At 41.8% G+C, this 25,547-nt stretch overlaps 1 protein-coding gene across 1 annotated transcript in view; it reads left to right on the top strand.

Annotated features, from left to right (window-relative positions):
- Positions 1 to 24,881, top strand: part of LOC126162436 (uncharacterized transporter slc-17.2-like) — a 320,908-nt gene extending 296,027 nt beyond the window's left edge. Inside the window, exons 8-10 of the mRNA XM_049918945.1 lie at positions 7,400 to 7,555; positions 11,931 to 12,016; positions 24,324 to 24,881. Coding sequence (XP_049774902.1) covers positions 7,400 to 7,555; positions 11,931 to 12,016; positions 24,324 to 24,533 — 452 coding nt within the window. The 3' untranslated portion in view covers positions 24,534 to 24,881. The remainder of the gene's footprint in view (positions 1 to 7,399; positions 7,556 to 11,930; positions 12,017 to 24,323) is intronic.
- Positions 24,882 to 25,547: the final 666 nt, after the last annotated feature.

Raw genomic sequence — 25,547 nt, 5'->3', positions numbered from 1 at the left:
TGGTGTTTCGAATAGCTTAATACCTTCAGCAGCATCTCCATGTTTTCATAGGTTTCTTTTAAGTGCACAGAATATGCTACTGGCACTGAGTCATGCTTAATTCTAGTGTGAAGAAGTACGTCCTTGCAGCCTCTTTTGTTAGAATCTATAAATAGTCTCCATTCATTCGTGTTGTAGGTAACACCACATCCTGGTAAAACCCCTTCAATGTTCTTACATAAACAAGAGAGGTTTCTCTAGTGAAATATTCACCAAATTCCGATTCTCTTGATCGAAACGAAGAGAATGTTGTGTCCAAGGTAAGCAAATGTTTTTCCTTTATAACTTGTGCTGCTTCTTTTGAGAGACCCATATCTCTTACCAAGTCATTCAGTTCTTATTGTGTAAAAAGCTCTGGTTGTCATAATCAGGAGCTAAAGTTTCACTTGATAATGATGATGATGAAGAAGAAGATTCTAAAGTAGTGGGTAATGCAGCCACGAGAATGTTAGGAATATGTGGTATGGGTCTTATGGCTGGTTTTACGTTTGGATAAATGATTCCTTTCATACCGTTCTTGTTATGCCTGCCAATTTTCGCCATACAAAAACAGCAGTCATCTACATGGTTTGCATTTTCTCTCCACATGACTGGAATTCTGAATGGTGACGATTTCCATTTGCCTTGTTTCAACTCCTCAAACCTGCAACCCATGTATCACAAACAGTGTGTGGGCAAAGTTTTTTCCTGGTCTCCTAAATTTATGCCAAAATAAGATAGGTATTTTTTTTGACAAATGAGGTTATGTTCTCACTTGTACTTTTGAAAGTCAGATAGCCGCAGATGTAACATAACACATCTGGGTCATTCACCCAAGATCTTCTTGGTGAAGTCGCCATTATTAGGCTGATCTGAAGTATCCTGGTAACGTCGACAAAAACTTCAAATTTATACTCATATGACTGTGATGCGTTTGTATACTTCTAAACAACACGAGAAGTATTCGTCCTTTGACAGTCGATACTGACTCACTTTACGATCTACTGCAGTATATTTTATGTGAGAAACTTAAAAACAGGAAACTTTAGGGATTACATAAAAACTGTAGAACAGATTGTATCTTCGTAAAGAGCGTTAAAAGACCACTCGAATTGATCCACTTTCATATGAAGCACCGAAACATCGCAATCCTGTTTAATTCTGCTAATGTTGCAATTTTAAAAGGGGAATACTCCACCATAAACGTAGGTAATAGTACCATAGAGCAGATTTTTAACCATCAGTATCTGATACCAGTTGTACTCGGAACACCAGCCAGCATTGAGCACATTTGAGCAAATTCGGTATTTATCATCTGGCTGCCTGATCAACGTTAGAAATTATCAACAACAATAATTATCAGAAATGATTCCTTCTCTTTTGCACTGCTTGTCCAGTTTCCAGGTGCCATTCTTTACAGCAAATACTCGTCTACTTGGCTTCCAAGTCCTCCATATAGTATACAAAATATCTCTAGTTCACCTGAAAACACTGAGTCTCCAATACTGTTCAAATGGTTCAAATGGCTCTGAGCACTATGGGACTTAACATCTTAGGTCATCAGTCCCCTAGAACTTAGAACTACTTAAACCTAACTAACCTAAGGACATCACACACATCCATACCCGAGGCAGGATTCGAACCTGCGACCGTAGCAGTCGCGCGGCTCCGGACTGAGCGCCTAGAACTGCTAGACCACCGCGGTCGGCTCCAATACTGTTGAAGTAGAAGATTTATATACGTCTTATTCGCCCAAAAACTTCGGTAGTCAGTACGCTCATGACCGATATACACACTGACAACATCCAGTAAGACAGTGCATGGCACCTTCCGTCTAGAGCCAAGTAGGCAAGCTGTCTGCGCTGACTGAGCATACATCGAGTCGCGCACTTGCTGCTTACTCGCTGTTACTGTACCAGGTCACACCCCTCCTCTTACCACTATGCTGGCACAGATGAAACCTCACTTCAGTCAGAGAGGTCACCTCGCCATCGATAGAGAGTATAGCCAATGTAACCACAGTGAGCTCACAAAAGTCATGGAATAGAGGTATGCACATATGCAGATAGCGGTAAGTATCACATACACATGGTATAAAATGGCATTGCATTGGCGGAGCTGTCATTTGTACTCAGATAATCGATGTGAAAAGGTTTCCAACTTGATTATGGCCACACAGACTGGAAGAATTAACAGAATTTTAATGGGGAATGGTAGTTGAAACTAGAGGCGTGGGGCATTGCATTTCGGAAATCGTTGGGGAATCCAGTAGGCTCTTCCAAGATCCACAGCGTCAAGAGAGTGCCGGGAATACCAGATTTCAGGCGTTACCCCTCCGCCACACACCGTTGGGTGGCTTGCGGAGTATAAATGTAGACCATGGACAACGCGGTGGCCGACGGCCTTGACTTAACGACTGAAAGCAACAGCGTTTGCGTACAGTTGTCAGTGCTAACAGATAAGCAACGCCATGAAACAATCGCAGAAGTCAACGTGGGACGTACGACGGACGCACCTGTTAGGACAATGCAGTGAAATGAGGCAGACAACAGACAGGACTGCCACTGCTAACGACACAACACCGTTTGCAAACAAAGCTTCTCCTGTGCTCGTGACTATATACCCGTATGATGGGCCGTAGACGACTGTAAAACCGCGACTGGGTCAGATGAGTCCTGATTGCAGATGGTAAGAGTCAGGGGACTCGATTGATGCTAGCACCCTATATACTACTGTATTATACACAGTACAATCACCAATAAATTTGAGTTTCATTTGAATACCTATAAATATTGATACAGAGTCATCTTTTGACAGTTTACACATACGTCTAGTAAGAACACACACATATTTGTCAGTAAAGAAATTCGTAGATTGGTCAGTCCTAGTAGCACCCAAGGACTGGATTTATCGTAAAGGTAGGCGATTAAGTCACGTGGTGGAAAGTTCTCAATGTACGCGAGGCAGGCATCATCATGACTCAGGTGAATGTAGGTCAATGCTATTATTGATCACATGGTTCATCACATGATGTTAATGTTTGGTATATGAGTTCTTCTAGTGATTTCATTACAACACGCTGGTCTTTTTGGATCTAATGACTTTGATTTTCATCGAGTATGGCGTTATCACGGCAGCACGCTGCAGTCTCTCTAGCGGCATGCTGCTGCTGGAGATTAAGTGCAAAAAGTTAAAGTCCAGCCATATACACTCCTGGAAATGGAAAAAAGAACACATTGACACCGGTGTGTCAGACCCACCATACTTGCTCCGGACACTGCGAGAGGGCTGTACAAGCAATGATCACACGCACGGCACAGCGGACACACCAGGAACCGCGGTGTTGGCCGTCGAATGGCGCTAGCTGCGCAGCATTTGTGCACCGCCGCCGTCAGTGTCAGCCAGTTTGCCGTGGCATACGGAGCTCCATCGCAGTCTTTAACACTGGTAGCATGCCGCGACAGTTGACGGACTTTGAGCGAGGGCGTATAGTGTGCATGCGGGAGGCCGGGTGGACGTACCGCCGAATTGCTCAACACGTGGGGCGTGAGGTCTCCACAGTACATCGATGTTGTCGCCAGTGGTCGCGGGACTGCTACGGTCGCGGGTTCGAATCCTGCCTCGGGCATGGGTGTGTGTGATGTCATTAGGTTAGTTAGGTTTAAGTAGTTGTAAGTTCTAGGGGACTTATGACCTAAGATGTTGAGTCCCATAGTGCTCAGAGCCAGCCAGTGGTCGGCGGAAGGTGCACGTGCCCGTCGACCTGGGACCGGACCGCAGCGACGCACGGATGCACGCCAAGACCGTAGGATCCTACGCAGTGCCTTAGGGGACCACACCGCCACTTCCCAGCAAATTAGGGACACTGTTGCTCCTGGGGTATCGGCGAGGACCATTCGCAACCGTCTCCATGAAGCTGGGCTACGGTCCCGCACACCGTTAGGCCGTCTTCCGCTCACGCCCCAACATCGTGCAGCCCGCCTCCAGTGGTGTCGCGACAGGCGTGAATGGAGGGACGAATGGAGACGTGTCGTCTTCAGCGATGAGAGTCGCTTCTGCCTTGGTGCCAATTATGGTCGTATGCGTGTTTGGCGCCGTGCAGGTGAGCGCCACAATCAGGACTGCATACGACCGAGGCACACAGGGCCAACACCCGGCATCATGGTGTGGGGAGCGATCTCCTACACTGGCCGTACACCACTGGTGATCGTCGAGGGGACACTGAATAGTGCACGGTACATCCAAATCGTCATCGAACCCATCGTTCTACCATTCCTAGACCGGCAAGGGAACTTGCTGTTCCAACAGGACAATGCACGTCCGCATGTATCCCGTGCCACCCAACGTGCTCTAGATGGTGTAAGTCAACTACCCTGGCCAGCAAGATCTCCGGATCTGTCCCCCATTGAGCATGTTTGGGACTGGATGAAGCGTCGTCTCACGCGGTCTGCACGTCCAGCACGATCGCTGGTCCAACTGAGGCGCCAGGTGGAAATGGCATGGCAAGCCGTTCCACAGGACTACATCCAGCATCTCTACGATCGTCACCATGGGAGAATAGCAGCCTGCATTGCTGCGAAAGGTGGATATACACTGTACTAGTGCCGACATTGTGCATGCTCTGTTGCCTGTGTCTATGTGCCTGTGGTTCTGTCAGTGTGATCATGTGATGTATCTGACCCCAGGAATGTGTCAATAAAGTTTCCCCTTCCTGGGACAATGAATTCACGGTGTTCTTATTTCAATTTCCAGGAGTGTATATAGGGTGGTCCATTGATCGTGACCGGGCCAAATATCTCACGAAATAAGTGTCAAACGAAAAAACTACAAAGAACGAAACTTGTCTAGTTTGAAGGGGGAAACCAGATGGCGCTATGGTTGGCCCGCTAGATGACGCTGCCATAGGTCAAACGGATATTAACTGCGTTTTTTTTATAATTGGAACCCTATTTTATTACATATTCATGTAGTACGTAAAGAAATATGAACGTTTTAGTTGGACCACTTTTTTCGCTTTGTGATAGATGTCGCTGTAGTAGTCACAAACACATGGCTCACAATTTTAGACGAACAGTTGGTAACAGGTAGGTTTTTTAAGTTAAAATACAGAACGTAGGTACGTTTGAACATTTATTTCGGTTGTTCCAATGTGATACATGTACATTTGTGAAATTATCATTTATGAGAACGCATGCTGTTACAGCGTGAGTCCCTGTAAATACCACAGTAATGCAATAAATGCTCAAAGTGATGTCCGTCAACCTCAATGTATTTGGCAATACGTGTAACGACATTCCTCTCAACAGCGAGTAGTTCGCCTTCCGGAATGTTCGCACATGCATTGACAATGTGCTGACGCACGTTGTCAGGCGTTGTCGGTGGATCACGATAGCAAATATCCATCAACTTTCCCCACAGAAAGAAAGCCGGGGACGTCAGATCCGGTGAACGTGCGGGCCGTGGTATAGTGCTTCGATGGCTAATCCACCTGTCATGAAATATGCTATTCAATACCGCTTCAACCGCACGCGAGCTAAGTGCCGGACATCCATCATGTTGGCAGTACATCGCCATTCTGTCATACAGTGAAACATCTTGTAGTAACATCGGTAGAACATTACGTAGGAAATCGGGATACATTGCACCATTTAGATTGCCATAGATAAAATGGGGGTCAGTTATCCTTCCTTCCATAATGCCGCACCATACATTAACCCGCCAAGGTCGCTGATGTTCCACTTGTCGCAGCCATCTTGGATTTTCCGTTACCCAATAGTGCATATTATGCCGGTTTACGTTACCGATGTTGGTGAATGACGCTTCGTCGCTAAATAGAACGCATGCATAAAATCTGTCATCGTCCCATAATTTCTCTTGTGCCCAGTGGCACAACTGTACACGACGTTCAAATTCGTTGCCAGGAATTCCTGGTGCATAGAAATATGGTACAGGTGCAATCGATGTTGATGTAGCATACCCAACACCGACGTTTTTGAGATTCCCGATCCTCGCGCAATTTGTCTGCTACTGATGTACGGATTAGCCGCGACAGCAGCTAAAACTCCTACTTGGGCATCATCATTTGTTGCAAGTCGTGGTTGACGTTTCACACGTGGCTCAACACTTCCTGTTTCCCTAAATAACGTAACTATCCGGCGAACGGTCCGGACACGTGGATGATGTCGTCCAAGATACCGAGCAGCATACATAGCACACGCCCATTGGGCATTTTCATCAGAATATCCATACATCAACACGATATCGACCTTATCCGCAATTGGTAAACGGTTCATTTTAACACAGGCAATGTATCACGAAGCAAATACCGTCATCACTGGCGGAATGTTGCGTGATACCACGTACTTATACGTTTGTAACTATTACAGCGCCATCTATCACAAAGCGAAAAAAGTGGCCCAACGAAAACATTCATATTTCTTTATGTACTACACGGATATGTAATAAAAATGGGGATTCCTATTTAAAAAAACGCAGTTGATGTCCGGTTGACCTATGGCAGCGCCATCTAGCGGGCCAACCATAGCGCCATCTGGTTTCCCCCTTCAAGCTAGACGAGTTTCGTTCTTTGTAGTTTTTCGTTTGATGCTTATTTCGTGGGATATTTGGCCCAGTCACTATCAATGGACCACCCTGTATATGTATACCAAATATGAAAACCATGTGATGAGCCATATGGTCAATAAGAGCATTTACCTACATTCACTTGAGCTGTGATATTGGTGTAGATCCCATGAAGCCATGGACCCAAGTTTTCAACAAGGCACTGTGCAAGCTGGTGGTGGTTCCATAATTGTGTGAGCTGCGTTTACGTGGAATGGATGGATCTTCTGGTCTAATTGAACCGATCATTGACTGGAAATGGTTGTCTTCAGCTACTTGGAGACTATTTGCAGCCATTCGTGGACTACATGTTCCCAAACAGCAATAGAAAGCTTATGTATGACAATGTGCCATGTCACCTGGCCACAGTCGTTCGCGATTAGTTTGAAGAACATTCTGGATAACACGGGTTAATGATCTGGCCACCTGTATTACCCAACGCGAAACCCGTCGAACCTTTATGTGACGTAATCGAGAGGTCAGTTCGTGCATAAAATCCTGCACCGGTAACACTTTCGCAATATTTTGGACAGCTATAGAGGCAGCATAGTTGAATATTTCTGGAGGTGATTTCCAACGACTTGTTGACCCCACGCCACGACGAGTTGCTGCACTACACCAGGAAAAAGGAGGTCCGACACAGTATTAGGAGGTAACCCACGACTTTTGTCACCTCAGTACAAAGTGCTGAACATGACACAGCAGCTACGATGCGTGGAATGTGCAGGTAACATTAGCAGGTAACCGGGTGCGGTTGCAGGCTGCCCGGTGATGGGTGTCCTGACGCTGGGCCTGGCGTTCTGCGGCTGCCAGCCGGTGTGGGCCGCCGTGCTGCTGGCCGCCGCCACCGCCGTCAGCGGCGCCATCTCCTCGGGGCCGCTCGCCAGCCTCGTAGACCTCAGCCCCAACTTCGCAGGTAGGCCCGCAACACAAACATCCAAAGTTAAGAAGGCCGTGGGGGGACACACTCGTAACCATAAAAGACAAAGAAATCTTTAGTATTTTATTACCGTTTAATACAACATTATATGAGGGCTTGCTGAAAAGTAATGTCTCTGATTTTATGTGAAAACTCCGAAAACTTTTTAAATAAAACATTCTACATCTTTATTCTTCATATCAACCTATTAACTTCTCGACATAGTCACTCTAGCGATGAATACATTTCTCCCAACGGGAGACCAGTTTATCGATCCCGCTCCTGTAGAATGTTTCACTTTGTTGATGCAGCCGCAACCTCACCTGCATCACTATCAAAGTGGAGTTCTCGAAGGTGTATTATAAGTTTTGAAAAAATAAGGAAATCGGTTGGGGCCAAGTCAGGACAGTATTGAGGATGATCGAGGACAGTGAACCCGCGGCGTTGGAACTGTTGCAGATGTCGCAGTCCTCGTGCGTTCTCTGGCTTTGTCACACTGGAGAAAAGGATACTCCACGTGTCGACAATCTCCTCCAATTTGTCGTTTTACTTTCTCACACAACGACATAGTTACATTACACATCTCTCTGTTACACAGTAAAATTTGGAGACCTCTAGCTACAAAGGGTTGCAACTTGTGTCAGGGAAGGGGGAAAGTCGACCGAGTAATATCCATGACATTTAATAAAGCACTCCGTCTTCAGGCCACGAGTGGCCTACCGGGACCATCCGACCGCCGTGTCATCCTCAGAGGAGGATGCGGATAGGAGGGGCGTAGGGTCAGCACACCACTCTCCGGTCGTTATGATGGCATTCTTGACCAAAGCCGCTACTAGTCGGCCAAGTAGCTCCTCAATTGGCATCACGAGGCTGAGTGCACCCCGAAAAATAGCAACAGCGCATGGTGGCTGGGTGGTCACCCATCCAAGTGCCGGCCATGCCCAACAGCGCTTAACTTGGGTGATCTCATGGAAACCGGTGTATCCACTGCGGCAAGGCTATTGCCATGACATTTAATACCTCAACTGATATTGAGAACAGAATAAAAAATTCGCAAGCATCACTTTTCAGTACGCCCTTCTAGTAGTTCCTTGTATCCTAGCTTCCAGAGTCCCCTATCTTTTCAGTATTCCATCTGCAAATTCTTTGACAAAATTCCTCTGACACCCCCTTCTAATATGCACTTTGAGTAATGACTGTCTCTCTGTTATGACATATCCACCACATGGATGATATTGATTTTGGAATAAAACTGCAAGGCATGTCCACATTGATGAATTGTAAATTTTGTACTTTAGCTGATCATTTTGCTGGTCTCGTTGTCTCCACTCCAAGGTATGATTGTTGTGACGAGTTATTACCTGTATGGACAAAATTTACTTTAACAGTGGATGACATATTGCATGAGAGAAGTCACAGCTGTATCAATGTTTTTGAATCATTTACTGTTAGTCTCAGTTGTAATTAGTGACACTTCGTAATGGTTTCGATCACATCTAATGACGATCTTCAGATCTGATTAATCATGAATTGCGAGAAATAAGTAAAATACTCGCTAGTAAATTCGTGATTAATGAGCTCAGCAAATGATCATTAAATGTGATCAAAACTAGCTATCAAGTGTGACTAATTGCAACTGTGATTGTTATGATAAATATTTTATTAAAAAAAATACTATTTCTACAGAGAGGCTGTAAATACTAAACGCAAAACGTTTCTCCATTTCGTCTCTTGTGTATTTCCCAAACACTGTTTCACAGCTATATACAATCATACCTCTCCATTTCAATTAACTTCCAACTCTATCTTTCCCTCACAACTGAAACATCTCTCATACTCATAGCACCCAAAAACCAGAACATAACACCTCGCCTAGCGGGAGGAAGAAGAACAGAGGTAATAATACACGTATACGTTGGTGTGGTGACGGAATGAGAGAAGGGAGGAGTTTTGCTTGTCACCGTTTCCCCTACCATTAGATTAAAATGGTCACACCTGTTATCTTCTGCTCCCTGGACCGTAGAAACATCAGAAACTCCTCTTACAGCAGGGAATTCGATTGCCAAGATAAATAACTTGATTAATGAAGGGAACAGGGTAACTAGAGACCAGTAACAGACAGACAACCATAATTAAATCAGTTATGTTCTTAATAATACACAGAAACGCTAGGCAGTCTCATTACAAAGGCGGAAATTTGTCAGCCAAAAAAAAAAAAAAAAATGGCTCTGAGCACTATGGGACTTAACATATGTGGTCATCAGTCCCCTAGAACTTAGAAGTACTTAAGCCTAACTAACCTAAGGACATCACACACATCCATGCCCGAGGCAGGATTCGAACCTGCGACCGTAGCGGTCACGCGGTTCCAGACTGAAGCGCCTAGAACTGCACGGCCACACGGGCCGGCTGTCAGCCAAAAACATGTTCTTATCTAGCAATCCACAGACTTACTGTGGTTCGAGCGAAATCTAAATGAAAAGACATAGAAACACATGAAAAATAGTGGCAACTTGTCCATTTTCAGGAGACAGTATTGATTAGAGAGCAACAGATGAATCTCCAGAATGTAACTTTTCCTGACCATATGAAATTAATGAGCCACGACTAATCATCCGTGCCAACAAAGCTCACTGCTCTGATATTGACGGAACTGTAATGGTGATTTCTCGCAGTGCAGCTCAATAAGAAACGGATTTGCTACGAGCAAAAGTTGAATATAGCAGAGCGTAGTTGCTTCCATGGCGGTGGAAACCAAGAGAGGTACCGCGAAAAGTGCCGTAACTACAATACCACTGCTAGCCCTGAAGTGACGCCTATCAAGAACTGCAAAGAACTGAGTGCGAGATAGCGTCTCTCAGTAGTTTTGTTTCCTTGGACAAGGCACATCAGTGTGCATCCTCCAATAAAAAATGGTTCATGTAGCCAACTTGACTGGGGGTGGCAATGAAGATGGTTGCTACAGTTTTTTAGCGATGGGCAGTTCACCTATCGAATGTGTAGGTTAGTGGTCATGGGGCGGCGCCAGTTCACTGACCACGTCGGTATCTCTCTGTGCCACCATATATTCCCGCTTGAACTCCTATAGTTTCTTGAGTTCCGATAGTTGGCTTCACTGTCCGTAAACGTCAAAATGGCGTCTGTAACGGAGGTGCATTCAGAACAGAAAGCTATCACTGAGTTTGTTTTGGGGAAAACCAAAGCACCGCACACATTCATAGCCACTTGTGGAGATCTGGCAGTGAACAAAAGCACGACGAGCCGTTGGGCGAGGAGTCTGGCACGATGAGTCGTTGGGCGAGGCATCTGTCACAATCACAACAAGGTTGCCAGAAACCTCTCCTCTCTCCCACTGCCGGCCAGCTTCAAACATCCTCAGGAAATTGAGGAAACGACTTCAGCGTGTTTGTCACCACAAAAATGCAAACAGACTTCTCCTTCTCCTTGACAATGCAAGGCCTCATACAAGTCTGCCCAACTGAGAGGAGCTCACAAAACTTCACTGGACTGTTCTTCCTCATCTACTGTGCTGCTTGTATCTTCCGATGTCCACCTGTTTGGCAAAATGAAGTATGCACTCCATGAGAAGCAGTACGTGGGTGATGGGGAGGTTATTGATGCAGCAAGACGTTGTCTCTGATGACGACCAGTAGAGAGGTACACTGTGGGCATGCAGGGCCTCCCAGTAATGTGGCGTAAAGCTGTTGCATTGAACAGAGATTGTGTTGAAAAATAGTGTTTTGAGGCAAAAGAGTGGGAGGTAATAAGATGTATTGGAATCCTGTAAAAAAATCAACCTGCTTTCAGAAAAAAGAATTGCATTACTTATTGAACGGTTTTCACTTATAACTTTCGACTTGGTATTTTGTGTACTAGATCTCTTACCTCGGATAGATATGTTTACCCTTTTCCAACATCCATGAAAGTTTGGAACATCATCATGGAATCACCCTGTATAGGTTCAGTCTTCAGTGACAGTTGAGTTTCAGACATAACCTGTATATTCAAAAGAGAAAAAATATAATTTTTGTACAACAGTAATGAAATGGTGTATAGCTATAAAATACTTTGACAAGTTACTCATCTGATTAAAATGTCTGACAGAGAGTGATGATGTTTTCTAACACAGATCAACATTCTTTCAGTTTCATAAATCCTTCTACAACATAGACAAAGTCATGAAAAGAAATAAACAGTGAACTACTGACCTGTATGATGTACATGCCCTGCTTGTAGCTACCTTTGTTTTCTGAAACATATGTACATGCAATTTTGACTATTACCTACTCCATGCCATAGTGTTTATGGTGGATTTGATCTGTGGGGCATGTAATTAACTAAAGTGAACTGCATTACATTCGACCTGTTGCAGGAATCCTGATGGGCGTCAGCTGCACCCTCGGCTTCACAGCAGCCTTTATATCGCCCCTCATCGTCAGCGTGCTCACCTATAACAATGTAAGTGCAAAACATCCGACTACTGACTAAGATGTCTCAACTTTACTCAGATGATGATGATGATGATGATGATGATGATGATGATAATGATGATGTAACTTTAAATTTAAAAAAAGTAGAACACAGGAAAGAGGAATTTAAAGAAAGAATTAAGAGAAAATTAAAAGAATGTGAAGCAGAAACAGTAGCAAAGATACTAATCACAGCAGCTGAAGAATTGGGAAGCTTGTGCAGATCTCAAAACCAATCAAAGAAGCTGACAAATAAAATGGTGAGACTGATGTATGAGAGAAGAAAAATGAAGTAGAAACAGATGAAGATAAGACAAAAAAAACTCCTCCCAAACAGGCCATGAAGGCCCAACCGTACCGACAGGCCACCGTGTCATCCTCAGCCCATAGGGCTCACTGGATGTGGATATGGAGAGCATGTGGTCAGCACACCACTCTCCCAGTCCTATGTCAGTTTACGATACTGGAGCAGGTACTTCTCAATCAAGTAGCTCCTCAGTTTGCCTCACAAGGGCTGAGTGCACCCTGCTCGCCAACAGCGCTTAACTTCAGTGATCTGACGGGAACCAGTGTTACCACTGATGCAAGGCTGTTGGCTGAAGATAAGATGGACTATAAATAGCTGTGCAAGGCTCTGGATAAGAGCATGGAAAATGACATCCAGGAGTATGAAGAAGATAGGCTAAAAGCCAGTCTTGAAAATAAATCTAGTTTAAAGATAGCCAAGAGGAGGTTTATGATTGGAAAAATTCAGCTAATAGTGTTAGACACAGACGAAGGCCGAATTACAGATAAGAAAGAAATACTTGAACATATTGAGAATTTTTGTAGTGACCTAAATTTGATGATAATATCTAAATCCCAAACGAACTAGATGCCTCTGTTTCCCAAATACCAGAAATACTCCTCTCAGAAGTCAATCTTGCTATATACAAGATGAAAAAAGATACCGCTCCAGGTAGTGAAGACCTATCAGTCGACATTTTAAAGCTGATGGATGACAAATCTATAAAGCATTTAGCTAAAATATTTTCATATTGTTTGCACAGTTGAAAATTACCAATAGATTGGAATAAAACCAAAATAATCCTGATTCATAAGAAAGGATGCACCATCACCCAATAAGCCTCCTGTCCACACTGTACAAACTTTTTACTACAATTTTGACTACCAGATTGAGCACTACACTTGTCCTGGCCCAACCTGTTGAGCAAGCTGGATTTCGTGTTGGTTTCAGTAAACCAGAATTGATAATATCCTCACTCCAAGCGAAACAATTAATAGAACAAATGAGTACCATCTACCTCTCTGCGTTGCCTTCATAGATTTTGAAAAGGCATTCGGTTAGATCAGTTACCCAGCTGTGTTTGAGGCTCTAACAGAGCAAGGAACAGAAAGGCCTATATTAAAGTTTTATAGAACATATAAAAAACCTCCATGGCACTTGTGAATGTAGCTGAAGAAACCACTGGATTTCTCATCGAAGAAGATATAAAACAAGGTGACTCCATATCACCAAAACTATTTTCAACAGTTCTCAAAAAGCAATGTCTAAATTAGATTTGAAAACAGAGGGAATGCATATTCTGGAAAGACATTAAGTACCAGTAACCTGAAGTTCGCTGATGACGTTCTATTTGCAAATAGTATACAATAACTCCAAATACTGCTTAGTGAACCTGCATCAATCTGCTCTGAAGTTGGACTAAAAATGAACTATGATAAAATGAAGATCTTGATTAAATGGGCACCAGAGGGAAATGTACCTGTTGGAAATATGCAACTTCAGAGGTCACAGAATATGTCTATCTGGGTCAAATGCTAAGTATGAATGGAGATTTAAAACCAGAAATATTATGATATATTAAACTAGGGTAGCAAGCTTGTGGAAGATACTCCTCAGTTTTGAAATCCAATAATTTGACTGGGCTGAAGAAAACAGTTTTTGGTCAATGTATACTCCCAGTGATAACTTACCATATGGTTGTGTGATGTGGGCATTAAATGAGTTCTTTGTCAGGAAACTAATAGTAGCCCAAAGAGGAATGGACTGCACAAAGTAAGACAGAAAGAAAGCAGTTGATATCAGACAGTCAACAAAGGTCAGTGACACAATGCAAAGAGTGAATACTTTGAAATGGCAGTAGACTAGACATGTCACTTGAAGAAAAGATGGCAGGTGGTCAAAACAAGTACTAGATTGGAGCCCAATTTACCAAAAAAGAGAAAGGGGAAGACCACTGGACAGATGGGACAGAAACTTAAAAAATAAACTCAAGACTGACAAAAATGGAAGAATCTACAGAGATTGTATGTTGCACACCAACCCAGAGAGGCCACATCACCAAGTGATCGAATTGGCTGATCATGTACATACAATGACAGCTTTGGAAGTGCATATGTCATGAGAAGAATTCTTTTTGTTGTGACTGCAGCCACATGCCCTCTGCAATTTTTACCTCTTCATCACTTCTGAACTCCTTCCCACATAGCACTTCTTTGAGCCACTCAAACACATGAAAGTCACTCGGGGCAACTTCTGCTAAATAAGGTGGGTCTTCGAGACATCCAAATTTCATATCCTGTGTTGTTGCTATGGTTGGAATGGCACTTGGGGTTAGGCATTGTAATGCAGCAATAGTCAGAGATCTTCGTCATTTTCTCGTGTTTGCAGCATTTAAGCACTGATTTAGTAGCCGGCCGGTGTGGCCGATCGGTTCTAGGCGCTACAGTCTGGAACTGCGCGACCACTATAGTCGCAAGTTCGAATCCTGCCTCTGGCATGGATGTGTCTGTTGTCCTTAGGTTAGTTAGGTTTAAGTAGTTCTAAGTTCTAGGGGACTGATGACCTCAGAAGTTAAATCCCATAGTGCTCAGAGCCATTCTTTGGACTGATTTAGTAGCAGATTGGAATACAATTCATTGATAAGGATTCATCCCCTTTCCATGAAATGCTCGAAAATGAGTCTTTTTTTTTTTTTTTTTTTTTTTTTTTTTTTTTTTTTTTTTTTTTTTTTTTTTTTTTGCATTCCAAAGCAAAGTGAGCATGACGTTTCCTGCCAAAGATTGAGTGTCGATTTTTTTTGGTTTTGACAAATAGCTGTGGCACCATTTAGTACTCAATATTTTCATTTCAGATTTCATATCTTGTAGCAGTTCTGTCTAGAAACATATTACATTCAGCCTGGAAATTACACAAAAGTTTCTCACAGACATTGACGTGACGATCTCTCAATTCATGAACATCTTACAGACCTTTTACCAAATAACAATATTTCATGGAAAATATTGTGTAATGAATAACAAAATATTGGCTATTTGTTTACATTAATATGCCCATTTATCTTCACAAGCTTCTACACTGTAGCAACATTTTCGTTCATCAGTACATGTTACACTTGCTGCAGGGACACACATAAATCACCATAACATGCTTTAGTCCCGAAATGCATTTCCACGGGTTTGCTGCTCAAAAAACATATCTCAGATCACTATTCCAAAAGGATGCAAGTAAACAATTGGGTACACATATTTGCACTGACACAGAGTCATTTTCTGTTAGACAACAGCCGGCCGTGGTGGTCTAGCGCTTCTAGGCGCTCAGTCCAGAACCGCGGGACTGCTACGGTTGCAGGTTCGAATCCTGCCTCGGGCATGGATGTGTGTGATGTCCTTAGGTTAGTTAGGTTTAAGTAGTTCTAAGTTCTAGGGGACTGATGACCACAGATGTTAAGTCCCATAGTGCTCAGAGCCATTTGAACCATTTTTGTTAGACAACAATAGGCTGTCAACTGTTGGGAGTTTGTCAAAACACCTAGAGAACTTCTGCCAACTGCCCAATGGATATACAGATTTTAGACATTTTATTGTAGTTTTAAGGTTTTCATTTAAATTAATATTGTGTAAAAGGATCTTCAGGTGTTTGTAAGAGGTCTGAGAAAGGAGAGAACTACAGTGACTTCCAGTGGTATCTTACAATATTTTTGCATGGTGTCTTATACTGAAATCTGCAACAACAAACAACAAATGAACATTATTTAATAATAAGCACTTAAATAATTAATACCATATTTTATAATGTGCAAATTACATAAAAAACTAACAGTTCTGTTGTATTCAACACATTACTCAAATAAAATACAAATAATAAAAACATACTGTAGCTGGTAGGTTTGTTGTGACTGAAATTTAGTATTAAATGTCAGATGTTGCATAAAAAACATTATTTGCTATTGATCAAATTGCTACTGAGTTTCTTAGATGCTGCAGATGCTACAGCAAAACATTAAAATTAAAAATCAAACTCTGAAGAACATTTCAATGCGAATGATAATGACAACAACATATCAACTACTTTCCAAAAATCAGGGTGAAGATTTTGCATATTTTTTTACAAAACTGATCATTTGCTGAACTTCCAAGTGCTTCTCTTATATTCTCTCTCTGTTCATGGGTACTAAATATGTATGGATGCTAAACATACATCAATACAATTAATTTAAGAGGAGATTAGTGTTTAACATCATGTTGAGCACGAGCGCAAGCTTGGATAAGGGAAAGAAGGGAAGGAAATTGGTGATGCCTTTTCAAAGAAACCATCTCAGCATTTGCCTGAAGGGATTTTAGGGAAATCGTGGGAAACCTAAATAAGGATGGCTGGACATGGGGCAATTAATATAGCGCACAATCGAATACATGAACAATGAAGTCATAAATATTGAAAGGTCAATGTAGATATCAATGAGACAAATTCAATGGAAGTAAGTTATGGAGTAGAAATGCATTTAAATTTGTGATTGTGCATTGTTTCAGTTGGTTAGAAGTTTCATCACCTTGGTGATTGTGTCCCCCTCAACCAAGAGCACTCGTAGTATGGTTTGCAGGGGGGCAGAGGGGTAAGGTATATACCTGAGGTATGGAGTATTTTTAACATTTTGGAAGGTGAATGTCAGCTTGTAAGTAGCTATAAAAAGTCCAGTTCCGACCGTGTTAAAAACAGGCATAATACTGACATTTAAATCAGTATAAGAGAGCTAGAAAGATTGGGTTACGATGGTCAAGCAGCTCCTCATAAGCCCTACATTTTTGTAGTCAATGCTCAGCCTTGTGGTGGTTTAAAAAGTGACATCACTTGGTAATGACAGACTGGAAATGAGTGATTTTGAGTCTGATGGAATGGTCTGGGTTTGGCGAATATGTGGGGAACATTATGTGCCATCATGTGAAATGCCAACAGTGAAATATGGAGGAGGTGTATTGTGGTATGGGGATGGTTACTGTGATTAAGGTATGGTCTCCTTATTGCTCTCAAGAAAATGCTAATTGAAGAAGGGTGTGAACGCATTTCACAGCATTACATACTACTAATCAGTAGAGGAATAGTTCAGAGCGATGACATGTATCATGTCTTAAAGCAGCATGTGTGAATGTGAGGCAATAATTTGTGGACAAGAACTTTTCTGAAATAGATTGGCCTGCCCAGTGACCCTTCCTGAAACCAATGGAACACCACTGGGATGAGTTAGAATAGCGACTTCTCTCCAGACCCCAGTGTCCGACATCATTACTTGCTTTGGTTTGAGCTCATGAGAAAGAATGGGCTACCACTCCTCCAGACAAACAAGCACCTTATTAAAGTGTCCCCAGCAGATTTAAAGCTATCAAAGGCAAAGGATGAATGCACCCCATATTAACGCCCACTAACAGGTATCCAGAAACTTGTGATCCAATAGTGTATATTTCTATTTTTGTCTTAGAGCTTCACAAAAACACTTGACTATGCAGACTGCCAGGAGGGCTCAAGCTCTATCTTCTCCCTCCTTAGTGGGTACCCCTGCTCTGTTACATTAATTTATAAGATTGTATGTTATGTGTTACAAAATAAACTGACCACAAAAAAATATTAGTCAGTCCCATAAAGGAGTATATCAGTGGTTTTGGTGTGTTGTAGGTGGTGCAGAAATAGTACTAGGCAGTCATATGACATTCCACCAGTGATATAAGTCATGGCACTGATAGTGAAGTGGCAGTTGGTCATATTAAATCGGAACAGCAAGATATGGAGACATGAGAGAATGGCAGAATGGGGCTATTGTGTCCCAATAGGATTTGCTATAGTCACTGAAAGCAGGTTCATCTTTACTGGCTTTTGAGCAAACATTGTGAAAGAAACTGCATATAATAGGCATTGCAGGTCCATTACCTTGAGGAAGGTCATTGATCTCAGCAGTACATAAAGCTGAATGTTCTCAGTGAGTCAAACAATGCAGAAACTGGGCAATATTTGATTGAAGGCATGTAGTTTTGTTTGGCAAGTCATGATGTTGCCTGTTTTTTGTTAGGTGCTGAGTGCACCAACCACCCAATGGGCTATTTACCCATAGTATGTGGAGGGTGTAGTTCCAGCCAAAGGTGGTTCTCTGTTGTAAGGGGAATGTTTTTTATATCATTACTTGGTACTACTCCTTCAGGTCAACATTCTCAGTGACCTACCTCCCCTTTCTTCTTCATCTCTATGATGAGTCTTATATGGACACTTCTGTCTTCCAACATGACAATGGCCACATTCACAAGTCTGCATGCACATGTTCATGGTGTGATGAGCCATCAGTTACAACTCTCCGGGCCAAATAGATCACCCAATCAAAAATGTCTGGAACTATTAGGATCAGCTGGTGAAAGTAACAGTAAACATCACCACAATTTGATAGCTCTACATGATCTAACTATCAGTGAGAGGCTTCAGCTGGAAATGTTATACCTTAAGAAGCTCATGGCTATTCTTCCTCATTGTACTGAGGTTGTAACTAAGGCTAGGGGTAGAAGAATTACTGTTATATCTCCTGGGGAGGGGGGGGGTGCCTAATTTTTTTGTCCTGTGTGCTTATGTTGGTGGTTTGTATTTTTGTATTACACAGAATAGTGTAGGTCCTACATCCCACATGTCTTGCAGCATTTTAGTTGTTTGATGTGCACATATTGCTCTATTCAAATGATATAGAGTGTAGTAAAACACAGCTTCTTTTGTTGAAATTATTGTTCCACAGCCCACTTTCAGAGTTAAAAAAAATTAACGTAGATAAAGAGTATTTCTTCTAGTCAAATCAAAGTTCCCAATGATACTTATCCCCCCCCCCCCAACCCCTCAGATTGTCATTGGCTTCATAATTAACTTTTTTAATAAGCTTCAAGAGGAGTAAGATTTACAGTAAACTTTTTACTTATCTTCTTTTCTCATAGTTGGCTCCACTTCCTCACATGTAGGGGCTGATCCTTGAAACTGAAATGTTTGTTATTATAGGTTCTCACACTTCCAATTGACATAATAACTTCTGAAAAAATTGCCTGAGCAGTTAATTTTATTCTCTCACGTTTATCTGTATCACACTGTCTTTACAATTTCCACATCAAAATCGAAAATTACGTTGTTATTGCCAAAAAATAAAAACATGTTCGATCACATCAGAAGCATGCCCTCTACTAACCCATGGTGTGGTACTAACAATATTCCAAAGAGTTTACATTTTTCTTGACAAAATAATCTCTGCCAATTTATATCATTATTTTATAAATGACTCCAGAAGTAAAAATAAGAAATGTCGCCAGATTGTGCAATTAGTAATAGGAATTTTAAGTGTGCCAGATATTTTGTAATTTCAAACACTTCTTTAAAAAAAGGTAATTTTAACTGTACATACAGAGCTAATACATGGCAATTGTAACAACAAAAATAATTTCTTTTTATGAATTGTAGCCTGAAATATACCACATCGTGTACAAAATCATATGCAGTTTTTTTTTTAGAAAAACAGTTGAGATAATATTAACCTGTTTAAAAATTTGTAATTGTTTTTGGTATTACCTACTTCTGTTGAGGAAAAGTAATGCTAGAGAAGGGTGTCCCTTCATACGGTCCAGCAGTTTTATTTCAATTTTATGATGCCAAATAATTTTTGTTGTTGTTGTGGTGGTGGTGGTGGAGTTGTTTGTGGTAGTGATCTGGGTGGCAGTGGTGGTGGTAGTCTTAGATCTGAAGACTGGTTTGATGCAGATCTTCATGTTAGTACTACTGTAACCTACATCCATTTGAACCTTCTTACTGCACCATAATCAAACCTCAGTCTCCTCCTACAGTTTTTACCCTCTGCCACCTAACGTCATCTTCCATTACCTAACTGACGATTCCTTGATGCATCGGGATGTGTTCTGTCAACTAATACCTTTATTTGGCCAATTTATGCTGCAAATTTCCATTTTCCCCAATTTAGTTCAGTTCCTTCTCATTAGTTCTCTTCTTGTCTGAACTGTTTATCATCCACATTTTACTTTCATGATGAGGCTAAACATCAAACAAACAACTTCAGAAAATATTTCCTAAGATTTTAATTTATATTTGATGTTAACAAACTCTTCTTTTTCAGGAACAGTGTTTTTGCTATTGCCAGTCTGCATTTTATACCCTCTCTACTTAAGTCATCATCAATGTTTTGCTGCCTAAATAGCAAAACTCATCGAATACTGTCCATTTCTCATTTCCTAGTCAAATCCTATCAGTATAATGTAATTTAATTCAAACAGTCTATGAACCTTATTTTACTTTTATTGATGTTTATGTCATAACTTCCTTTCAAGACATCATCCATTCTTTTGAAAAGATTTTCCATGGCCTTTTAAGTCTCTGGCAGGATTACAATGTCATCACTAACATCAAAGTTTTTTATTTCTTCTCTCTGAACTTTAATTCTCTTTCCAGAAGTCTCCTTGGTTTCTTTCACAGGTCAGTCAGTGTACAGGTTGAGTAACATTGAGGATGGGCAGTAACCTTGTCTCACATCCTTCTCAGCTGTTGCTTCCCTTTCATGTCCTTCAACTCCTATAATCTCAGCCTCATGTTGTTGTTGTTGTTTCCACATTTTATATCACAGTAAAACGAAAGTGAGTACATAGTTCTAAATAGGGGCTAAGTGCCCCCCTCCCATCATCATCATCATCATCATCATCATCATCATTTAAGACTGTTTATGCCTTTCAGCGTTCAGTCTGGAGCATAGCCCCCTTATAAAATTCCTCCATGATTCCCTATTCATTGCTAACATTGGTGCCTCTTCTGATGTTAAACCTATTACTTCAAAATCATTCTTAACCGAATCCAGGTACCTTCTCGTTGGTCTGCCCTGACTCCTCCTACCCTCTACTGCTGAACCCATGAGTCTCTTGGGTAACCTTGCTTCTCCCATGCGTGTAACATGACCCCACCATCTAAGCCTGTTCCCCATGACTGCTACATCTATAGAGTTCATTCCCAGTTTTTCTTTGATTTCCTCATTGTGGACACCCTCCTGCCATTGTTCCCATCTACTAGTACCTGCAATCATCCTAGCTACTTTCATATCCGTAACCTCAACCTTGTTGATAAGGTAACCTGAATCCACCCAGCTTTCGCTCCCATACAACAAAGTTGGTTGAAAGATTGAACAGTGCACAGATAGCTTAGTCTTGGTACTGACTTCCTTCTTGCAGAAGAGAGTATATCATAGCTGAGCGCTCACTGCATTAGCTTTGCTACACCTCGCTTCCAGTTCTTTCACTATGTTGTCATCCTGTGAGAATATGCATCCTAAGTACTTGAAACTGTCCACCTGTTCTAACTTTGTTCCTCCTATTTGCAATTCAATCCGTTTATATTTCTTTCCCACTGACATTAATTTCATTTTGGAGATGCTAATCTTCATACCATAGTCCTTACATTTCTGATCTAGCTGTGAAATATTACTTTGCAAACTTTCAATCGAATCTGCCATCACAACTAAGTCATCCGCATATGCAAGACTGCTTATTTTGTGTTCACGTATCTTAATCTCACCCAGCCAGTCTGTTGTTTTCAACATATGATCCATAAATAATATGAACATGAGTGGATACAGGTTGCAGCCTTGTCTTACCCCTGAAACTACTCTAAACCATGAACTCAATTTACCGTCAACTCTAACTGCTGCCTGAATATCCATGTAAAGACCTTTAATTGCTTGCAAAAGTTTGCCTCCTATTCCATAATCTCATAGAACAGACAATAACTTCCTCCTAGGAACCCAGTCATATGCCTTTTCTTGATCTATAAAGCATAGATACAATTCCCTGTTCCACTCATAACACTTCTCCATTATTTGCCGTAAGCTAAAGATCTGGTCCTGACAACCTCTAAGAGGCCTAAACCCACACTGATTTTCATCCAATTGGTCCTCAACTAATACTCGCACTTTCTTTTCAACAATACCTGAGAAGATTTTACCCATAACGCTGATTAAAGAGATTCCTCACCTCTGTAGTTGTTACAATCTTTTCTGTTTCCATGTTTAAAGATTGGTGTGATTACTGCTTTTGTCCAGTCTGATGGAACCTGTCCCAACTCCCAGGCCATTTCAATTATCCTGTGTAGCCATTTAAGACCTGACATTCCACTGTATTTGATGAGTTCCGACTTAATTTCATCCACCCCAGCTGCTTTATTGGCACTGCAATCTATTGGCCATTTTCTCCACTTCCTCAAATGTGATCCTATTTCCATCATCATTCCTATCCCATTCTACCTCGAAATCTGAAACATTACTGATCGTATTTTCACCTACATTGAGCAACTCTTCAAAATATTCCCTCCATCTGCCCAAGGAATCCACAGGATTCACAAGCAGTTTTCCTGACCTGTCCAAAATACTTGTCATTTCCTTCTTACCTCCTTTTCGAAGACTGCTAATTACACTCCAGAATGGTTTTCCAGCAGCTTGACCCATAGTCTCCAACCTGTTTCCAAAGTCTTCCCAAGATTTCTTCTTGGATGCTGCAATTATCTGTTTGGCTTTGCTTCTTTCTTCAACATAACTTTCTCTGTCTACCTGAGTTCTAGTATGTAGCCATTTTTGATACGCCTTCTTTTTCCTTTTACAGGCTGCCTTGACTGTGTCATTCCACCAAGCTGTTTGCTTCATCCTACTTTTACACACTACTGTTCCAAGACATTCTTTAGCCACTTCTAGTACTGTGTCCCTGTACCTTGTCCATTCCTTTTCCAATGACTGTAATTGACTACATTCAACTAACTGGTACCTTTCTGAGATCGCTGTTATGTACTTGTGCCTGATTTCCTTATCCTGAAGTTTCTCCACTCTTATCCTCCTACATATGGACCTGACCTCCTGCACTTTTGGCCTCACAATCCCAATTTCACTGCAGATTAAATAATGATCAGTGTCATCAAAGAATCCCCTGAATACACGTGTGTCCCTCACAGCCTTCCTGAATTCCTGATCTATTATTATATAGTCGATGACAGATCTGGTTCCCCTGCCTTCCCAAGTATACCGGTGAATGTTCTTATGTTTAAAAAAGGAGTTTGTGATTACTAAGCCCATACTGGCACAGAAATCCAAGAGTTGTTTCCCATTCCTGTTGGCCTCCATATCCTCTCCAATTTACCCATAACCTTTTCATACCCTTCTGTTCGGTTTCCAATCCTGGCGTTAAAATCACCCGTCCGCTGCTCGTGGTCTCGCGGTAGCGTTCTCGCTTCCCGAGCACGGGGTCTTGGGTTCGATTCCCGGCGGGGTCAGGGATTTTCACCTGCCTCGAGATGACTGGGTGTTTGTGTTGTCCTCATCATTTCATCATCATCCAGGAAAGTGGCGAAATTGGACTGAGCAAAAGATTGGGTAATTGTACGGGCGCTGATAACCATGCAGTTGAGCGCCCCACAAACCAAACATCATCATCATCGTTAAAATCACCCATGAGCAGAACACTGTCCTTGTCCTTTACTCTAACAACTACATCACTGAGTGCCTCATAAAAACTATCCATCTTATCTTGATCTGTCCCTTCACAATGCGAATATACTGACACAATCCTAATTTTCTTGCTAGACACTGTCAAATCTATCCACATCAGTCGTTCGTTTACATACCTTATTGCAACTACGCTGGGTTCCATTTCTTTCCTGATGTAAAGCCCACACCCCATTGTGCTATTCCTGCTTTGACTCCTGACAGGTAGACCTTGTATTCTCCCACTTCCTCTTCTTTCTCACCCCTTACCCAAATGTCACTAACAGCTAAGACGTCCAGCCCCATCTTACTTGCAGCCTCTGCCAGCTCTACCTTCTTCCCAGAGTAGCCCCCATTGATATTAATAGCTCCCCATCTCATTACCATTTGTTTGCCAAGTCGTATCTTAGGAGTCCCCCCTCCATACCCAAAAAAATCACGTTAAACTATCCCTCTTGTGTACATGAGAATGTGTGCTTGCAGCAAACGACAGCACAGTGGCAGTTGGTCTACATCGTCGTTAGTGTGCTGCTGGCTGCACCAGGTGCCGTCTATACCTGCTGTGCCACATCCGAGCTGCAGCCCTGGAACTCCACCACTGCACGTGAACGTGTGCATACTCAGGTGCCACCAGCAGAGCTGCATGCACTTACCAAGCCGGACGATGACTCCAAGGACGCCGCCGGTGCCTAGCATCTGCTGCTGACTGCTGCCACTGCTGTTCCTACCACTCCCTCTGAGGGAGCAACAGATTTGCCTGGTTTGCGTGTGATCAGCTTGTCAGATGCACGTGGATATCAGTATTATCTTGTGCAAGATGCTGCACTCATTTTAGGATTGGTGCTTTCAGTGTTTCTCTCCTGAAGCAAGTGCTGACACTGCATTTCATCCTGAGACCAGGCTCATTTTCTTATATTGGCAGAGTTCACTTAAGTATGACATATGGATTTTGCAGTGTTTTAAACAACAGTCTGTCAGTTAGTCTAATTTTGTTTAGCTTTAAATACAGACAATTCATTAAAATAATTTAATAATTTTTCATACTTGTTCTTTGATTCACTGAAACTATACCTTTGACTGTTCCTGTACAGTAAGGGCTGTTCAGAAAGTAATACAAAAGTAGTTACCTCAAACTAGTGGATACATGAGGATATATATAGATACTACTTTACATAGTTATCACTCATGAAATCTTCTGCACATGAATACCATTTACTTTTGAGCCATTTTTCCAGTTTTTCATATTTTGAGTTGAATCACATTTCCACTTCCAAATTTTATTTCTAAATTTCAGACCCATATAATGTGGAGTTGTTATGCAGGTTCATTTGTGGCTATATGACATGCAATTGATCTTTGTCTAGTCTAACACTGGTGCAAGAAGTAGCTGTACTCACAAAGTTGTGGGTTCCTCTTTGTGTGAAAATGAGAGTCTCGCACACATGGTGATGTGCATAACTTTTTTGTTTAAAATTACTTTTGATCCAATAAAGACATTTATAATCTGTTTCCACACAAATGAACAGTTGTCATGGGTTCATGAAATGAACAGTAATTTATTCTCACAACTTCACTAATAACTGAGTTACAGGCATCGAGGTCTTTCTTTTTAATGGAAATATGCTATTTTTTGATTCTAGAATAGGAGATCTCAATGAGAGAAATTCACTGATATAACACTTTTGTAGATTTAACAGGAGATCATGG

Source organism: Schistocerca cancellata, chromosome 2 (assembly GCF_023864275.1).
Source record: "Schistocerca cancellata isolate TAMUIC-IGC-003103 chromosome 2, iqSchCanc2.1, whole genome shotgun sequence".
Classification (NCBI taxonomy): Eukaryota; Metazoa; Arthropoda; class Insecta; order Orthoptera; family Acrididae; genus Schistocerca; species Schistocerca cancellata.
Note: the sequence above shows the minus strand (reverse complement) of the source record. Positions and strands in the feature narration are given on the sequence as shown.